Source organism: Juglans microcarpa x Juglans regia, chromosome 4D, assembly GCF_004785595.1.
Source record: "Juglans microcarpa x Juglans regia isolate MS1-56 chromosome 4D, Jm3101_v1.0, whole genome shotgun sequence".
Classification (NCBI taxonomy): domain Eukaryota; kingdom Viridiplantae; phylum Streptophyta; class Magnoliopsida; order Fagales; family Juglandaceae; genus Juglans; species Juglans microcarpa x Juglans regia.
In genome coordinates this window covers 34910757-34931444 of record NC_054600.1, presented here as the reverse complement: position 1 = coordinate 34931444, position 20688 = coordinate 34910757, and the positions used below count along the sequence as shown (strand labels likewise).

The 20688-nt window shown below is 35.5% G+C and overlaps 2 protein-coding genes across 4 annotated transcripts in view; one reads left to right on the top strand and one right to left on the bottom strand.

Annotated features, from left to right (window-relative positions):
• Positions 1 to 9612: 9612 nt before the first annotated feature.
• The window catches only part of LOC121259393 (formin-like protein 18), a 19318-nt gene continuing 8242 nt past the window's right edge, over positions 9613 to 20688 (top strand). Inside the window, exons 1-13 of one of the 3 annotated variants that reach the window (XM_041160963.1) lie at positions 9613 to 10187; positions 11981 to 12681; positions 13802 to 14023; positions 14171 to 15843; positions 15954 to 16083; positions 17295 to 17366; positions 17864 to 17962; positions 18111 to 18152; positions 18503 to 18583; positions 18681 to 18731; positions 18828 to 18909; positions 19587 to 19681; positions 20565 to 20636. In XM_041160963.1, coding sequence (XP_041016897.1) covers positions 10115 to 10187; positions 11981 to 12681; positions 13802 to 14023; positions 14171 to 15843; positions 15954 to 16083; positions 17295 to 17366; positions 17864 to 17962; positions 18111 to 18152; positions 18503 to 18583; positions 18681 to 18731; positions 18828 to 18909; positions 19587 to 19681; positions 20565 to 20636 — 3393 coding nt within the window. In that variant the 5' untranslated portion in view covers positions 9613 to 10114. Of the gene's footprint in view, positions 10188 to 11980; positions 12682 to 13801; positions 14024 to 14170; positions 15844 to 15953; positions 16084 to 17294; positions 17367 to 17863; positions 17963 to 18110; positions 18153 to 18502; positions 18584 to 18680; positions 18732 to 18827; positions 18910 to 19586; positions 19682 to 20564; positions 20637 to 20688 lie in introns of those variants that run through there. The other 2 variants (XM_041160962.1, XM_041160965.1) reach the window with 2 other exon arrangements.
• LOC121259394 (WRKY transcription factor 18-like) overlaps positions 18216 to 20688 on the bottom strand; it is a 23961-nt gene continuing 21488 nt past the window's right edge. Inside the window, exons 7-8 of the mRNA XM_041160966.1 lie at positions 19970 to 19979; positions 18216 to 18225 (exon numbers count right to left, since the gene is read on the bottom strand). The gene's annotated coding sequence lies outside the window, so the exon portion shown is untranslated. The remainder of the gene's footprint in view (positions 18226 to 19969; positions 19980 to 20688) is intronic.

Sequence of the window (20688 nt, the reverse complement as noted above, 5' to 3'; positions counted from 1 at the left end):
TTAATTTGTAATTGATTTTATTTTATTAGCAGTTTATTAGTTTTATTGGGCTTTATATTTTTAAAAGTCAGTTTTTTTTTTAAATAAATATAGTAGTCAAAGGTTATTTTATAAAGATGTTTTACGAATATTTTGTTAATATTCATTTGTCTATACAGTAGAATTTAATAAAATTATTATGTTAAGAATTTAATAAAATTATGATGTTAAGAATATTTAATAAAGTTTATTAGGTTTCTTATAAGATTTAATAATTATGTTAAGAACTGAAACTTAGTTTAAGAATTTAAGTTTTATGAATTATTTTGAAATAGTTGAGTATTCATCTAAATTATAAATTAGTATTTTTAGTAATTTAGATACTAAGATTTATTGAATTGTTTAACATTATCTTTTAGATTGTAGATTTAATTAAGTAAGATATTAGTACGTGTTTCCAAACCAATTTAGTGATAGTTATTATTTCGTATAGGTCTCAAGTTACGAAATGTTATTCAAGAAGACACGCAGTGAGGTAAGTAATTTGATCATAAATTAGGATCATCACAGTTTAGCTTATATATAACTATTATTCAAGCTAGTTCATTGACAGCCATTATTTATGAATCACTCATGTCATATGCAAACATATCATCCAGCATAGCATACGATCATGTCATTCCGCATCATGTTCTGTAACACCCCGTATTTCAGTGTATTTTTACTGAAAGATTATTTTTGATTGTTCAAAAATTTATCCTCTTATTTTAAAATTGGTTGGATTTTTAGTAAGTTTATTTCTATGATTTTAATTTGGTGAAAATTATTTTATGTGCTTTCCTAATATTTATTTATTGTTATGCATTTAAATTGCTTTTAATATTTAAATTAATTACTGTGGGATTTAATTATTTCAATTTGACTTTACCATTACGTTTAAATTATTTTATTTAACTTGTGGTTTTAAAATCATCTCCGTTGGATCATTTTTGTGACCCAAGTTATGAGGATTGGACCTCATTTCTTTTCCCTCCATTTTTCTTTCCTTCATTTTTCTTTTCTTTCTTTTCTTTTTCTTCTTTATTTTTCCCTCCCCGCGCAACTCCCTCTCCCTCCCTCTCTCTCCGTCCGTTCTTCCTCTCCCCCAGCCCGCCGCCATCGCGCGACACCGCCCGGCCGACCAGCTCCCCTCCCTCCGGCGACCTCACCTCCCAAATCTCAGCCCCTACCTCGCCGCCGGTAGCCCACACGCACCCCACGAAGCAGCGGGCCACCTTCACTCCAGCGCCGCCGTGAGCCGGCGGTGGCCTTCACCGCCCAGCCCGCTAGCTTCCCCAGCCGCCGGCGACCTCACCCCACCAACCTCATCTCCATCCGTGCCGCCGTTAACCACCAGTAGCCCTTCGAAGCTGCGGCACTCTTTCCGCCGTTGCGCCGCCATTGGCCACCATTTTCCTACCACTTCATCCCCGACCTCTTGGCAACCCATTGGACCCAACCCCCCTCCGATCCGTCACCGGTGAAGCTCCACCATCTACATTTCCGATTTGGGCATTTTGGTCTTCTACCGCCCATTTCGCCGCCACCCACGGCAAACCACCACCACCATTGGTTTCACCGACCTCCCTAGGCCCTACCCTACCATTTTTGGGTCTTCGTTTGTCCTTGTTGAAAAGTGGGTATCTGTGACCCACGGCCACAGTGTATTTTACACTGTAGTGTTGCTCAGACATCACCACTTGTAACTTCGTGATCCTTCGAAAATTGTTATATTGCACTGTAAGTATTTTTCTTAAAGAACTTTCGTGATTTAAATATATTTTTGCACTAACACATATTATCTGTGAATTGGTTTGTTTTGCCGGACTGAGTCCGAGGAGTTTCGGGGGTCGGATGGATTGTGGACGGAGTTGTGTGTTTGTTTGCATTGTGAATTGTGGTTGTTGGTTGTTGGTTATGGCTTGTTCATGTACATCGCATATTGCATGCATGATCATATTTGTAAAGAAAACTGGGTTTTCGCATGATTGCATACATGTTCATGTATTTATTGGAATTGGATTTTCATATGAGTAAAAGGAAAAGAGACTGTAGGGATGGTGGTAGAGTCCCGCCTGTGATTCCCACCTACAGTGCTCTGTTAAGTATTCATTGTGTGTAAAGGAACTGTAGGGATGGTGGTAAGCAGGGATGGTGGTAGAGTCCCGCCTATGATTCCCGCCTACAGTGCACGCGATAGGGATGGTGGTAAGCAGGGATGGTGGTTGTGTCCCGCCTGTGATTCCCTCCTACGGTGCACGCGGTAGGGATGGTGGTAAGCGGGGATGGTGGTAAGCAGGGACGGTGGTAGAGTCCCGCCTGCGATTCCCGCCTACAGTGTCCGATAAATGGATTGTTTGTGTGAATCATTTTATGGGAAAATGTTTTACGGATATTTTGGGCCAAAATGGGATTTTTGGCGTGTGTTGGAAATAATCATTTTTCTGGGAAAAATGGTATTTTATGACTAAATGTATTTTGTCGTATTGTTGGTTGCATTAATGTATTTTTATCCCGAGAGTTGTTTGGTTTATACTTACCTGTGGTACCATTTTATGGTATCGCAGATGATGATGACGAGCCTTAGCTTGGCTCCCTTGGAGGAGTGATCTGGGATTGCTCCTGTTTAGTGAGTTATGTTTTTATCAATTTATGTATTTACCTTTTGTATTATATTTGGGATGACTGTATATTTTTAAAGATAAATTGTGTTGAATATTTGTATTTAAATTTATGGTACTTAGTTGACTTATTTATATTATCCGCTGCGACTTTTATTGTGCACCTTTGCATGTTGCACACACACTTGAGCACATTTCGTTGGGATGCGTGACCGTGTTGTCACCATCCTGACGTCACGATTCCCTTGTTTTTTGTACGTGGGAGTCGGGGCGTCACATGTTCAGATTCAGAAATTATAATTATGTATGTATCATGTCATGCATCTCATGTGTATAAAACATGTAAGCCATCTTAACTTCAAGTGAAAGATAAGATCAGATCAGTTAATAAGATGACCATTCAAATGCATGGTACCAATGCATTTCAGTTTCAGGGTGGATGTGCAAGCCATGAACTCAGTCGTGGTCCACCATAGTATGTCAGAATACTATCAGCGGCTCCCCTTGCTACAGCGGGACGTGGGGTCGGTGCACAACCTCACACACAGGGTTAAGTGTGTTGGCCAGTTAGATTAATCAGTCAAATCAGTCAGTTAAATCAGTCATACATAGCATGAGCATCAGTATGAACAGTCATGAATTTTTAAACTCTCAGCATGAAAATTTTTATGAAAACTTTATATTTAGTATGTTTACGTTGTGATAGATTCATTGCCGAGTCTTCGACTCATTTTTGTTTATTTTCATGTTTTAAACCATCCAGGTGATGATGATGAATACGAGCAGACAGGCCAGGAGTAGAATGAGCATTAAATTTTTGTTCAGACTTTCTAAAATAAAACATGTTTTTATGACATGAGTTTCGTTCAGTTTATTTCATTTAATGTTTTTTTGGAAGACTTTTTATTATACATTTTCTACAAAATAAATTGATGATTTCATTTATAAAATTTGAGATCTCTTGCCGGATTTTATTTTTATGAAAAATATGTGACACTCTTAGCCTACGGAAAGGGGTGTTACATTACATTTTGGCGATGAATATTTTCTTTTTCATATCGATAATCTAAGTTAACGGTGTTAGTTGAATGTTGAGTTAATGGTGTTAGCTTAATGTTATGGTGTTATAGTGTATGGTGGACAATACTCTTTTATTTGAAGACACGTCCAGAATAGAATTAAGAGCAGAGCACTCTTATTGGATTATATAAATACAAAGTCATAATTTGGATAATATCAAATGATTTTGCATTTTGTTATTCCACTCAAAATTCATATTGAATTATTCATCTATTAATCAAAATAATAATAATAAATTATTATTAATTTAGTAATATTATTTGTTTCTAATTTATTTGTTATCATATTTTACAATTCTACCAATCATAAGATTTAATTTCATTGGCTGACAAAATCCAGTTATTTTGAACTAGTGTAGTAATGGGTATTTGTCAAGGAAAAAAGTGCTTAAATTTCATCTAGTGGCTTTCACTACCTTTCCATTAATAGAATAGCAGATGCAAGAAACAAGTCCAAGCTTTCATGAATAGCAAATCCACTCGGATGCAGCAGCAGTGTTACAATCCACAACAGGTAATTAAAACATTGTCTATCACCAAAAATTAAAAACAAAGACAATCGAGAGAGATTGAACTATGGGCAATCACAAAATCAGCATGTCTGGTCTTTATATTTTCAACACAAACTCATAGTTTGGTAATCAACAAAATGTTACATTTTGTTCATAACATTTCAACACATTACCAAAAATAAAAACAATACTCAATCACAAAACTAAATGTGCCTAAACCAGGCACATATGGTCACATAATTGTTGTCCAACCACGTGTATTTTATATTGCACATGCCGGAGTAGGCACTAAATTAGACAAAATGTACGTTAAAATTAAACCAAAGTTTTAAATATCGTGCCATAATGGTCGGAATTTACCATGCTAGAACAGTAATCGGCACAAAGGATGTCTAAATTTCGTACCGGGTCAAACACTAGCCATTTTGATGTGTTCGGTCAATACCAGTCAGTTTCAGATGTTTCGTCCGGTATGCAAATTTCGGTCCGGTATATAAAACACAGTGGCATGACAATTTTGTAATTAAGGTTACTAACAAGGGTTTTCTATAAAGTTGGACTCAGAAGGGTTTTCGATTTTTTTCATAACCTCATGTTACCGTCAGACCTTTTAAATAGCTCACACCGTCAAACTTGATAAAAAGTTTGTGTCGAGTCTTTTCATACCAAAGCATGTACAAAAAATTTTATATACATCATTATTTTTTTAAATTAATCGGAAAAAAATAAATTTTAATAGAGTAGATAATATTGCATCTACACACGCCTGCAAGATCTTATATGAATCCGGAATTCTTCTATACACATACCACTTTTTTCTCATACACCACACGAAATAGTGATATGGTTTTTTTTTTTTTTTTACCCAAAGGCCAAATGTGCGTTTCGAATTTATTCCCCCTCCCCCACGCCCACGTTCTTCCTCCCCTAGGCAATATCAGAAGTTTATGGGGATTTGTTAAAATGCAAAAATGAAAACGTAAAAATCAAAGAAAGAAAAAAGAAGAAGCAAAGCAAAAAGATGAAAGATGAAATTTTCGTCGTCTTCTTCAGGCGAGTAGTACACGCAATTAAAAAAAAAATCCATCATTCTCTCAATGAGCTTTGCATACACATCATCCATGATCAAACTCTCAAGCCTCCAATAGAAACCCAAACTAAAAAACTAAGAAAAAAGAGAACTGATTCAAGGAGGGAGAAGCGAGAGATGGTGAGGGAGGGTAAGGCGAGAGAGAGAGAGAGAAAGTGTCGACGCGGGAGAGAGGTGATTTAGGATTTGCAAAAGAGGAAAATGAGTTTTGGGAGAACAAATAAATTTTGAATTGGAGTAGAGGTTGAACATGAACCGATTTGTCAGATGAATTTTCGTGTGAAGTGTAAAAAGTAGACCGGACTATAAATAGAGTTTTCTTATGAATCTGTGAGACACAAGGGGTGAAGCCCTCGGGGGCTTTCCTTTTAATTTTAATAATATATATAATAATAATATATTGTTTTTAGAATTAATTTTGAAATATAATTATATATATAATTAATTTATTTATATATAGATTATTCTGAAATGGTATTGGTATCAAAATATTTCATTTTAGTATGTTGATCGAAACGATATTCAAAATTTTGCATTAAATTTATATTAATGTTAATTACAATATCGACATAGATTGGACGAAAGGTTACACACCTCCAAAAGATATTGATGGATTATCATATATAGATATAATTGCAAACTTATTCTTTAAAACCTTGTAAATTTCATTATGAAGACTTTAAAAACAATCTCGTTGCATTGTATTAATGCCATCGATATCTAATTTCATAATTTAAGCTTCAAATTTCTTATTCATAAATACAAGTTGTTGACTTCCATCTCGTTTTGTATTGGTGACGAGTAGCTTGGAGATCGGTCCTCACTGCACACTAGCTTGGAGATCGGTACTCCACTAAGAATATTAGTATTGGACTCATCAAATTTATCTTTAAATTTTAATAAAAAATATATTAATATTAGACTCATCAAATTTATCTTTAAATTTTGATAAAAAATATATATTTTTTATATATCTAAAACTTCTTTATTTATAACTCTACATTAGATTAGTTATTGAATTCATTAAAATAATAATATAATACTATTTTTTTTAATAATAATATCTTATTTTTTTTTCATATTTTATAATTACACTAATCATGTGTTAATTAATAATTTAATTTGATTCTTACATTATTATTATAAGACGGTTGGAGATTAAACGTAAATAAAAAAGACCATTAGAGATTAAACGTAAATAAAAAAGATCATTGGTGAGTGAACAATAACCCTTCAAATTTGAAGAAACATATGCATTTACTGTAACTAAAAATTTCACACTTATCTCTTTAGCTAATCCAATACAGTTATTTTTTGATGAAATTCATCGTATTTTACATTTTGCTAGGCTTTTGATGAAGTCAATGCCAATGCTCTTAAAGTGAGGATTTTTTGGACCTTCTCCACCTCCCTTTTTAATTTTTTTTTCTCCATTATTTTATTTAAATAAATATTTTAACTATCAAAATTTTTTTTCCTTAAGAAAAAATGGTATGATTCATTATCACATAGATTTATATTCATGATCGGATACATTTTGAAATGTCTCCATATCAAATATGACATCATAAACTAAAGAATTTTATTACTTATCATCCACACACACCACACACCACAAATAACATTTTTTTAAATTTTTTTTATAGTTTTATTCTTCTTAAATTTATTGCATTCTTCTACTCATTATTCATATATCATACATTTTGATAATATTAACAAATAAAAAAAATAAAAAAATGTAGTATATGGAATGATGAATAAAATTTTTCTAAACTAAAATAATACATTTGGAGTTACAAAGAGAACTTAAATTCATAAATTGATATAATTTGATGTAGTACATTAGATTATAAACATATTTTTTTTTAAGATAAATCAAATTATATCAAATTATAAATTTATTTTGCGCCAGTTTTTATACCCAGGTTGTATTTAACCCGATCAATTACAGCGAACGTTGGCTCCTCGTTCTTTTTAATTTTTTTTTATTGGCATCGGATTTTCAGAAACAACATTTTGACTAATTTTAAGATGCACGTATTATGGATAAGAGAGCCGCTACGGCCACACAAGAATCCCACAAAAGATCGAATACTGACGTGTCATCATGCCACTTTAGTTTTTATTTTCTTTTCATAAACTCTCAGTTGCACTGCCATTCATCATGTCCCATTCAGTCCCCTGTTTAGTATGCTTTGAGTTTCCTAGCCCCTACATCCCGTTTTAGCATCCTTTCCCACCCCATACATCGGGCCGGTAAGTCTCTCTCTCTCTCTCTCTCTCTCTCTCTCTCTCTCTCTCAATTTTTCCACTTCCATTATTTGGTTTACATTTCCTCTGCTTACTATTTATACAGCACTGTTTATCAAAAATGCTGAATGCAACCGGCCAGTACAACCGATATGTAATCGTCACATCGGATAAATAAAACGTGTGTTTCATTCTCAATTTTCTGCACAACTGGGAGATGAAAGCAAATTTGCTTTGTTCTTCCTTCGGTAAGCTTTCTTCCAAATTTTTTCTAAGTTTTTTCCTCAAGCTTCCTTCCCGTAAGCAAATTCTAAGTTTCTTCCTTCCGTAAGCTTTTTTCTAAGTTTTTTCCTTAACTTCCTGTTCGTAAGCTTTTCGTAAGCAAATTCTAAGTTTTTTTTTTTTCCTTCTGTAAGCTTTCTTCTATCTTCCGTTCATCCCTTCTCCCTAACCCTAAGTCCCCATTTCGATTATTCAGTCCCCATTGATGTAATTGCCTCTAAAATTCATAAATTTAGAGCTCGTTCTATTGAAGCTATTGCAAAAGAATTCGTCGAAGTGGTGTATCGAGCTTGTTGGAATTCCTGATTTGTTGGGATTCTAGCTCTGACCATAGTGCAGTCATCTTTCTTTAACAAACGTTTGGTCGCTTCATTACACATTAAAAAAGCATTATTTTTCACAGCCTTGGCCCTTGGGTTTTTGCAACTAAAAAATAGGTAATTGCACATATGTTCTAGATCACAGATTATGCAGAAGCCAAGCTAGTTGTTGTGCTCTTGGCTATTGCAAGAAGTATAGAGAAGAAAGCAGAGCGCGAGCAGGTTTATCTTCTTCCTTTCCGTCGAAATGCGTTTGGGCATTTTTCTTCTCAAATGGCTTCTCCCTTTCCGTCAAAAAGCCCTCACGGAACCAGGTTGCAAAGTTTCTTCTTGAAATGCCTAACAAAAAAATTTTCTTCTTCCTTTCCGCTAATGTTATGTTTCTTCTGCTTCTTCCTTTTAGTGCAAAATGCGAAATGCGATGGCTTCTCAAATGCGAAAGGTTCCTTCAGCTTTCTTCTGCTTCTTCTCAGTTTTCTGCTGAGCTTTTCAAATGTGAAATGCAAAATATCAAACTCCGAGTTTCAATCGATGGCTTCTCTTTTTATTTTTCTATTTTTAATTTTCTGTCATATGACATCAGCCGGTTACACTGCGGTTGCACACGCCGATTGTATGTAGCAGCACTGGAAGTCACAGTCGATTGGGGAAATCTTTATTAGAAATGCTAAACGTCTCGAATTTGGGTTTTAAAAAGTATTCCAAAGAGATTTTTTTTTCTTATTAATTAAAAAATATTTTTTAATAATATTATGAAATTTTTTATTTTTTTAAAATATTTATGATGATTAAAAAAAATATGAAAAAAAATAAAAAATAAAAAAAGTGAAATGTGCTGCTCCGGAAGTGCATTCGGGAGTTTTTTTTGGAAAGTGTAGTACTGCTCAATCTTTATTGAGAAAAGTTACGCTTCGTTTTTAATTTATTTTAATTCATCATTATAATTTTTTTAAATTTTAATATAAAATATAATAATTAATTAAATTTTTTTAAATTTTAAAATAATAATAATATTAAAAAATAATATTATAACAATATTTTATCATCTCAACTTAATTCAATTCAATATTCAAAAGTTACTAAACTAACTTGAGATTAAAGTTAAAAAGTTGAATAAAATATTGTTAGAATATATTTTTTAATATTATTTTTGTTTTGGGATTTGAAAAAGTTGAATTGTTTATTTTATTTTGTGTGAAAATTTAGAAAAAATTGTAATGATGAAGTGAGATGAGATGAGATGAGATGTTTCCTGAAAACAAACGAGGCGTTAATGATTAATGAAATATTTTTTAATAATATTGTAAATATTTAAAAAAAAAAAAAACAGATAATCTTGTCGGAGCCATACAACCCATGCAGCACGTCTCATCTTTATTATTTATTTATGAAGGTTAATTTTTTATTCTTGATTAGGAGCGCGCACACGTGCCATATCGTCATCATCAATCTGTCTTTCTTCTTAACGCACATATACAGACGCACAAACACAGACGCAGTCACGCAGACAAACCTCAGATCCTTGGACTCCTTAATTCCTCTCTAACAACCACCATACCTTACTCTTCTTGTGACTAATATATAACGTAAGAATATGTCCAATCTCTCTTCTCTTCTCTCTCTCTGTAATCCAACTTTCCCTCTCTCTCAAACTGCCTTGATTGAAAGCCAAGTCTCTCTGACACGGACTAAGTGTGACTGCGAAGACAACGACAACAAGAATACCCAGAAAGTGTTCCTTCCAGACTCAGCAAGATCCATACCACTGGTTCCTGAATATACACTCTCTTCAATACCATCATGACCATTCTCAAATTATGTTTTGTGGGTTCCTGTGATCTGCGTATTTCAGCTGAAATGGGGTTGCTTTCCTGCAACGAGTGTTGTATTAGAGCGTTTCTAGGTGTTCCCCGTTGGGTATTCTTTTGAATCTTGAAACACCATGGCGTTGTTCCGTAAGTTCTTTTATCGGAAGCCACCCGACGGGCTTTTGGAGATCTCTGAAAGGGTTTATGGTATGCTCCTTTCGGTAGTTTATATGAAGTTTGGTCATTTGAGGGCTGAAGATTAATGCGTCGAGAAAAGATAGAAATAATGGGACCTGTGATTAATGTGTTTCTGTTAAATTCTTATTATTTAGTTTCAATCCTGTGAGTTTGCATCATTGGTGTTGATAGTAGTACCCCTGGACATTACAGTATATGCTCCCTGGATATACAATAATGGGTTCTTTATCGTTTTACACACAATTTTCAGTAGGATCGAGAGTTCTCAATGTGCTCAATGTTTTATTAGCATTTTGTATTTTATTAGCATTTTGTCTATGTTTGGAGGTCTATATACCACACGTTATATATTGGAAGAACTAAAAATGTAGGTGATATAGAAGTAACCTCTTTTGACAATGAACTATGTAGTACTGAGGCTGTATCGACTAAATGTGTCACGTCTATATGGTACTTTGAAAAGACTAGTCAATATTACCATTTGAATTCATTGGAATCATTATAAATCGCAATGGCTTCTCCCTTCTGTACAATGTAGGATCCCATTCACCACACCCCCCCATATTGAATCCAAGATGTTACATTATCCTCCTTAAATCTTGACGTTGTTGTTAGGCCATTATGTTGTAGGTGGTACAGCTGAAATGCACATTTGACATTTCTAACTGAGATTGTTTTTGAAACCATTTGTAATGATCCAATTAAAGCTCAAGTTAGATCCAATATATAGGTTTGTACAGCAAATGGATTCAATGTCACAATTGGAACACTTTGAATCATTACAAATCACAAGGACTCTTTCCTCCTAGACGGTATATGATCTTATTCATCATCCTTTCATAATAAATTCTGGTTGTTCTGGAGGCATAGTTTGTTCCGGTGGAAATGGGTCTGTCAATGAACAAGTCTATCATGACTTTAGTATATCTCTGTCGGCTAATATTTCGTGAGAAAATTTTTGGGAGGAGAAATAAATAGATAAATAAATAAATTGTTGCCATCTACTGACCTTCTTTGAGGGTGATGACAAAAGGTAGTAAGTACAAATATTTACCCAAGGTGTAGTAATTGCTTGTTGAGGTAAGCGATGTTTTCAGAAAAGATATAGAAAAATATTATATGAACTCATTCAATTGAAACTGGTGGAACCTAGCTCAATGCATGTCAGATTGTCAGTGTTCATAACCAAAGCTTTGACTGGCTGGTGAATTATATCCGGAAATACTTTTTTGATAAGTAATTATATTCAGTCCAGAAATATAAATAATTTCTTTTCACAACTTGACTCATAAAGTTTTTGAGTGAAACCCAATCAAGAAGTATTGCCAATTTTTGAATCATTCTTATATTTCAAATTTTCCCTTAATTCATTATAGGAAAGTCCTTGGTGGTGGTTTGTGACCTCTGCCAGATTTTGGACATGTTATATTTTCCCAAGGATCGTATTGCAATGAATGCCACATAACTACGTGCACATATATATTTACATATGCATTTATTTATGTGTTCCCAGATATGTTACTATATATGGATACATATATATAAGTATAGAAATATGTGTTGTGTTTAAGATTTTCATTTAGTCAAATTTTTCTATTCTATAAATCTTGGTTTTCAGAAGATATAAAAAGAGAAATGAAATGGGTGCATACCCTTTACTTGTTGCCTTATTATGTAGGTTTTGGAGGAAACACATGTATTAGACCTTGATATAAAAATTATGCTGATAATTTTCATGCTGTAAAAATAATTTATAGAACATTTTACTTGAATGGCTTTGATCATGATGTTTGCGTGTGTAGTCTTCGAGTGCTGTTTCACCACGGATACTTGGGAAGAAGATGGATATAAAGTCTACATAGGAGGAATAGTACGTCAACTCCGTGGACACTTACCTGATGCTTCATTCATGGTCTTCAACTTTCGAGAAGGAGAGAAGCAGAGCCAGAATGCTAAAATATTGTCTGAGTATGATATGACAGTGATGGATTATCCATGCCACTATGAAGGCTGCCCATTGCTCACAATTGAGATGATTCACCACTTTTTAAGTTCAAGTGAAAGTTGGCTGTCACTTGGGCAACAAAATGTACTCTTGATGCACTGTGAACGAGGTGGATGGCCGGTATTGGCTTTCATGTTGGGTGCCCTCTTGGTTTACAGGAAGCAGTACCCTGGAGAACAAAAAACTCTGGACATGATTTACAACCAAGCCCCTCGGGAACTTTTGCAATTGATGTCACCGCTGAATTCAATGCCTTCACAACTGAGGTACCTTCTGTACGTCTCCAGAAGAAATGTCACCTCAGAATGGCCTCCACTGGCTAGGGCTCTTACACTGGACTGCATCATTATTAGATTCCTTCCTAAAATGGATGGAGCTGGTGGTTGCTGTCCAATATTTAGGATATATGGACAGGATCCTTTTATGGCTGCTGATCACACAACCAAAGTTCTGTTCTCAACTCCAAGGAGGGCCAAAATTGTTAGGCATCACAAGCAGGTCCATCTAAGTATTTAATTTATTTCTTATCGACTTGGATTGGTTGTGCTTCCTATGGTTTGTTTCATAGTTGCCACTAATGGAGAGGGTATCTGCCCTTTAAAATTAGCTAGTTGTTCAATCCACAATATGATTCCTCATTATATTTGTGTCATTTTATTTTCTTAACTTATTTTATTTTCTGAAGGGCGGTGTGGAAGAACATGAACATATGCAGGACCCTCTCTTGATAGAATGCATGCAAGTGTCGTAGGGCCCTCATATAATTGTCTGTGCATGGACATGGAAATCATTCTGATCATGGGTCAGCTGATTAGTTGAATCAACCAGCGAATAAAATGAAAATTTGCCCCTGATGGTTCACCATGCGATATTGTTATATTATCAGTTTTTTATTTTTCTAGTTGCTGTTGTTGTTTTGAGTACTATAATTATTACTATGATTTTTTTAAGATTATTTCATAGTAAATTTATCTTTTCAGAATTTATAGATAGGTCTGCTCTGGTTAAGTGGTGGAGATTAGTACATATGAACTTATGTGCATATGGAGGGAAATAAATTATTGGAGTTTTGAAGATAATGGAAGGACCGTGGAAGAACTCAAGGCTTTATGTTTTAATTCACTTTACCTCTGGATGGCAGCTCACCTATGTCTTCCAGGCTGTAGTTTCCAGGAATTTTTTTATATCTTTTCCTCGTTTTCGAAATATAGTCCTTGGGTGCCTTGATAATGCTTACGTTTCCTTTTATTGATCATTAGTAAATTTTATCTTCTCAAAAAAAGATTAGAATGTAAGCACTCCATTAAAGCTAGGAAAGGTTTAGTCAAAGCAAGTGCCTTAGTTATTTCCTTTTTGTTTTTTTTGGTATTTTATTACTTATTAAACTTGATGTCTCAAGTTTAAAATGACAGAACAATTAAGTCCATGTCTTCTTACCATTTTCAATGGTTAAGATCGCTACCACTTGTTACCCCCATTCAGTAAGTATAGATGGTTGTTTCTTATTGTTTTCTATGTAGATGCATTGCCAATGAAAGGAAGTTTAAAATTGCATATTTTTTTCCAATTACGTATATATTATTCTGGTGACTTTTTGTTCTTTCTACTTATACTGCAGGCAGATTGTGAACTTGTTAAATTTGACATTAATTGCCACGTCCAAGGTGATGTTGTTCTTGAGTGCATCAGTTTGGATGAAGATCTGGAACGTGAAGAGATGATGTTTCGAGTCATGTTCAATACAGCATTTATACAATCAAATATCTTGATTATAAACCGCGACGAAATAGACATCTTATGGACTTGTAAGGATCAATTTCACAAGGATTTTAGAGCAGAGGTATAGATATATCTCTCCCTTTTTTTTTTCATTTCTTTTTTTTTGATTTTTTTTTGATTTTTTTTTATGTTTAGTACAACAACTTTGCGTTCAGTGGCAAATTATGCCATCTTCTAAATCTCTTATTTGATCTGACCACTTGTGAAGGTTCTTCTTTTGGAGATGGATGCTGCTACCTCTCTTATTTCAATCAATTTACCTGGTATCAAAGAGAAAGAAGGCCTTCCTGTGGAAGCATTTGCAAAAGTTAAAGAGATCTACAGCAATGTAGATTGGCTAGATCCAAAGGCAGATGCAGCATTGAATGTGCTCCAGCAAATCAAAACATTTACTTTCCTTCAGGAAAGATTGGAGACAATTTCTTTGCCTACTGCAGAAGGTAGCCTGTTGCTGGATTCAACTCCAGAAAATCTAACATCAGAATTGAAGGCCTCAGAACAAAACAACAGGAATCTCACATTGATGGCTCAGGCAAAACAGTCTATACCATCTTTAGATTCATGGCTCGATTCTAATTCAGTTAGGAAGAAGATTGAAGCTCCAGAGTTACAGTTCACTTTCCAATGGCCTGCAAAATCTAAGATCATCTCCCAAAGAGGACCTCCAACTTCCCTATCAGCTCCAGCTCCAGCTTCATATTCTAATTCTTTGCAAGGCTCACCTGTACCTATATCAAGATATCATAGTGCACCCTCGGCCCTTGGAATTACAGCTTTGTTGCATGATCATGCTGCATCTAATAGTGAAGAAGTCAAGCATGCGGTGACAGTAGCTTTAACTTCTACTGCTTCTTCAGCTCCTTCTATTTCAAATTTAACAAAACCTGTACAGCTGACTAACATACCTATTCCTTCAAAGCTAACACCTCCACTCCCTTCTTTCTCAATAGAATCTTCAATTGATGCTCCTATAAATATCGGCAATACTTCTGCAGCTATTCCCTCTCTGTCGGTGCCTCTACCGATTTCAAGTGCCAAAGATTCTTCGCCTACTCAACATCCTGGGACCACTATTCAGTCATCATTACCTTCCCCCCATCCTCCACCCACTTCTTTTGCTGGAGCGTCTCGATTCTATGCTCTTAAAAGTCCTCGTTCAATGCCCCCTCCCCCTTGCCCTCCTTTTTCTGGGGTTTCTCCTTCTCCATCTGTCAATAACTCATTTTCAACTCCCCCTTCCCCATTCCCACCCCCTTCTTTGTCTGTAACATCCCCATCTTCCACAATAAAAAACTCATTTTCAAATCTCCCATCCTCTCCACCTCCACTTTCGGGAACAGCTCCATCATCTCTCAAGACCTCATTTTCAGGTTCCCATCCTCCACCCCCTGCAATTCCTTCTTCACATGCTTGTGATGTTCATTCTGCAGTGTGTGTGAAGAAGAACACAGCAGTTACATCTGCCCCCCCACTGCCTCCACCTCTTCCATTCTCCAGGCCTGCCTCAGGTCCTACTAAACTATCTTCGGCACCACCATCACCTCCTCCTCCTCCTAATTCTGCCCTGAATGATTCTTCCTCAAAGAATTCTGCTCATGTTCTGCCTGTACCGCCCCCTCCAGCTCCCTTTTCCAATGGGTTAACAAAAGCTGGTCGTGCCTCTCCAAAGTTGAACTCTGGAGCTACTGGAGTGCCTCCAATTCCTGGACCGCCTTCTGGTTCTACATTCAGTTCAAAGGGATGGGGTGTATCACGTGCAAATCCCAAAAATCAAGCCTCTGCTAAAAAGACCAATCTTAAACCATATCATTGGTTAAAGTTGACACGAGCCATGCAAGGAAGTTTATGGGCTGAGGCCCAGAAAGCTGATGAAACTTCCAAGTAGGCATCTTCTCTGTCAACCATTTTTTCCCTCACTGTTTAAGAAGTCTTTTCAGTCCTATGATTCTCACGGACATTTTATTGTTCATATTCTTTCTTGTCGGTGCCAGGGCTCCAGATTTTGACATGTCAGAGCTTGAGAGTCTTTTCTCTGCAGTTGTTCCAAATTCCGTACATGGAAGCACTGGTGGAAAATCAAATTGTCGTGCTTCCAGATCAAAGCTTGAAAAGGCTCAGCTGGTTAGTGTTGAATTCTCTTAGGATGGAGCTTACTGTAATTTCTTTCCATTTCATTGGCTCAAAACTATTTTTTTACACTTGAGCTGGCAAAAAATACTGTGAAATGACCAGGCTTTACCTGGTTCTGGCTGGTAATTTTCCTCGAGGGGCTGTGCTGGGGTTGGACTATACGGGCTTGAAAAAAGGATAGAAAGAAAGAAAGAAAAACCACAGAATTTCCTTTTCCAACTCTTATAGTTGGATAGTTTTAAGTGACCATCCAATAAATAATTAAGAAAAAATTAAGCGATCGAATTGGTTAGTTGTTAAAAAGTCAGTTTGAAGTGTAGTGAAGCTCCCCAGTGTTATATTGGTCGTTCTAATTTATGTATAGTTGTATCTAATCTATTTTGGGTGGGGCAGAAGAGAACTTCATTTTTTTAATGAGTTTTAATGTCAAATGCAGTATTTTCCCCCAGCTACCAAGAAGCTCTCTCTTTTTTTTTTCCCTCTGTAGTCTTTCTGTTTTTGATAAGATAATGGTTTTCATGCCATAACTTCTCATTAAACAAAACTAAGTAGTAGTGCCGATTCGCCGGCCAACCATTATAAAATCATATGAGACCATAACAGAATACAGAGATTTGGGTTGAAGATTGAAGTGATTATCATCATTACTCTAACCCATTTAGAATTTGCTTAATTAGAAACTAGTGGGTCTTAACCTTTAATTACATTTTTACATTTTACATTGCATGATCTCTCTTCCTTATATTCGTATATGTCAAGACTAGGGTTTGCAAAAAATGAGAGGAAATGCAGAGATGCTAACAATGAAATTGACTAGTATACCCTTGTGCGTAATAATTTATGATGTGGGTTCTCGTAAACATTTACCACAAGAATTTCTTTCCTTATCACTCCCCCTCAAGTTTGAGTGTATAAACCCAACCTGGAACAGATAAACTCCATCCGATTCCTGTGGACTTGGCTTCACCTTTTTTTAATAAAATTCGTATTTACCGATAAAAGAAAAACTCCAACCGATTACGACCTAAAGATTTTGTAAACATATCTGCAAGTCGGTCTTCAGATGTTAAAAATGATTTAGATATATCTTTAGTCAGAATCTTTATTGAATGAAATGACAGCCAATTTCAATATGTTTGGTTCTTCCAAAAGGCATTGATGGAACCTCTAATTTAACAACAGAGAATTTACTGGTCTTGCAGATTGAGCTAAGGCGAGCATATAATTGTGAAATCATGCTCACAAAAGTTAAACTCCCATTGCCAGAATTAGTGGTATGCTACACCTTATGGAATTTATTTTTACATAAATGCTTCTTCAATAGTTGTGTTGAACTCGAGATATTGTATGGCTATATGTGTGTTACAGTTTTGAAAAGCCAAATATCTAAGTTTCCAGCTTGTTCATTTTTATTTATGCATGTCTTTTTCCCCGAGTTGGTCCTGCATATGCTGCTCAATTTTTAATCTGGTGCCCACCTCAAATACATAGTTTCTTTGTTCTAAACTTTATGTAATGTTTGTTTTATGTTTTTAGTATCTCTTGACTTGAATTTTGAACATAACTTTCTGGAGACACAATCACGGGCAAACATAAACAATTGAACATTTTTTTATCTGAAGAGCTTACAGAAGCTTATATTTACCACTCCTAGATGTTTTTTTTGGGGGGGGGGGGGGGGGGGGGGGGGGGGGTTTGAAAGTGATATCCAAGTCAATAAACAGCTCTTCATTTAGGCCTCTTACCTTATTGCTTCCCTGACCTTTTTTAGAGTTCAGTCCTTGCCTTGGATGAATCAGCGCTAGATGTTGATCAGGTTGAGAACCTCATAAAATTCTGTCCAACGAAAGAAGAGATAGAATTACTAAAGGTATCATGCCTTTTCTTTCAGTTTAAATTTTCTAGTCCTCCATGTCTGCATATTGTACCCACTGACTATTTCATCTCAATTTACTGAGTACAGTGTGCTGATATTTTCTTATGTTGCTTTTGTCTTATGATCACGCTTTAATATTCAGGGTTATGTTGGAGATAAGGAAAACCTGGGAAAATGTGAACAGGTATGGGGATTCTCTCTTTTTTTTTTCATAGTTTCTGACATATAAGTTATTCTTTACATAGCATGGCTGATGCCTCCATTACAATTGAATGGGCAAGATGTTGGTCTTGAATTGTACATCAATCATCCTTTTCGTCAATTGATATCATATGAGGAAAGAAGATATATGGATGATCTTCCAAGAGCTGTCAATTGCATATTTATGAGCTTACCATTCAACTCGAAGTCCTATATCTGTATTGATATATTTTTTTTCATATTAATATTTGAATTATCATGAACTTCATAAATATCTCGGTTCTGTCTTTTTCCACCATGCTCTGAATAACTGACTTGCTTGTTTCCTGATAGTTCTTCTTAGAATTGATGAAAGTGCCACGGGTAGAGTCAAAGCTTAGAGTTTTCTCCTTTAAGATACAATTTCGTGCTCAGGTCAGATGATCATCTATTTATCATTTTTCTACATGCTTTATGTTGCTGTTGGGTGTCCTTTTTCTTTACTTTAGCCCTTGCCATGTATTTCTCACAGGTTTCTGACCTTAGAAATAATTTGAATGTTGTCAATTCTGCATCTGAAGAGGCGAGCTACTTTTTCACATTCCATTGTCTTGTATCTTTAAAATCTTTTTGTGAAAAAGTTCATACCTGACGTCATTTTCACTATTATGCTTATCAGATCAGAAATTCAGTCAAGTTGAAAAGAATCATGCAAACCATTCTTTCGCTGGGTAATGCTTTGAACCATGGAACTGCAAGAGGTGAGTGGAAATTCCTTGGTAGCGTCTTGTACTTGGGCATCATCTTAAGGCATATTAATTTTGGAAGTACAATGATACCGTATACAAGAACTAATATATGAAAAGAGCCATAGCAGTGGTGATAAAGTCACTTAAGTTTGAAATGGTATGTGATATAGGTTTGTCATTTGAAAAGACAGACCCATCTTCCCCTGAAAGATAGCTATCACGTGACCATATCCTGGGTCTAATGGGAATGCAAAAAGCAAACCCTTGGAAAATAGTGTATCCTCAAGTTGTTGGCCTTTTGCGACCTATATATTCATATTGAAACGTGGCTGAGATCTACCTAACGATTCCCCTAAACTGCTTTATTTTAGTTTTCTATCGGTAGATATTGCTTGAATTTGGTGCCAATATCTCCATCCTTCGGTTGTTCAGACCTGCAATCATATGGGTCATTTCAAGTGATGCTGCTTTGTGCTTGAACCATGAACTCATGGCTAGGAGCTCAAATCTGGAATGGCTTATATATTTAGTTGTGGATTTTCTTACTAAACATTTGCGTGCGCGTGTATATTTTTGTTTGTTAACATTTATTTATCTACCGTGTAGTACTTTTTCCCTAAAAGTACCAGCTGTCAACATTTACCTTTAACTATGCTTCTTTCAATAAATTTATGACATCATTGCTGCAGGTTCTGCAATTGGATTTCGATTGGATAGCCTCCTTAAACTCACCGATACACGAGCCCAGAATAACAAGATGACTCTCATGCATTATCTTTGTAAGGTAGAATATTTTTCATTCATTTCTGTTTATGCCCATATTTTCTGCAAGCTCTTCCATTGACTTAATTTCATGTGCAATTGTCGCTTTTGAGTTTTTTTTTTTTTTAATTAAATGAGCATCCACTTTAAGTTCCCACAGACAAAGGTGTCTCTTGGGTAAGGTTAAGACCAAAAATTTTGATCTTTTCTTCATCACTTGGCATGTCTTCACAATCATTTGCCATGCTGTTAAAGCTGGCTCAGCTGAATGGAGAGAACAGCATTTGGATGGAGAGGATAATACGATAACAATTATTTTTAGAATATATGATTATTTGAGTCTCCTTACAAGGAGCTAGTCCTGTATCATTAAAAATTTACTAGCATGATGAGTTAAAGCTTTTGTCCATGGTTGAATTGATTCAATGGTTGAGAGGTAAGACCTACTCTGAAGTTGATTTTACTACATTTTACTACTTGGACCCTTTTGCACCACCAGGTCATATGTAAGGTCACTTTATGTTACAAGGTGTCTAGGGCTCTAATCACTTGATTGATAATTGGGTACATCTTTTGCAATTTTCTCCCCCCCCCTCCCCTGGGGTTAATTTCCATGACTTTGGTCTCGTTCTACTCTTTTTGCTTCTCCAGCTCAGTCAGCAGTAAGGTCACTTTATGTTACAAGATGTGTCTAGGGCTCTTTAATCACTTGATTGATAACTGGGTACATTTTTTGCTATTTTCTTCTCCCCCCGCCAGGGTTAATCTCTATAACTTTGGTCTCGTTCTACTCTTTTTGCTTCTCCAGCTCAGTCAGCATTGAAAAATTGGCGCTTCTGCACACTTCGCTTGGGGTAAAATCATATATACTTATTAATAATCTATTCCTGCTTGAAAATCTGTAGGTACTTGCTGAAAAGTTGCCAGAACTTCTAGATTTTTCAAAAGACCTTGTGAATTTGGAGGCTTCAACAAAGGTATTATTTTTGTTTTGTTTTGTTTATATGTTTTTTTGGTATCGATCTTGTG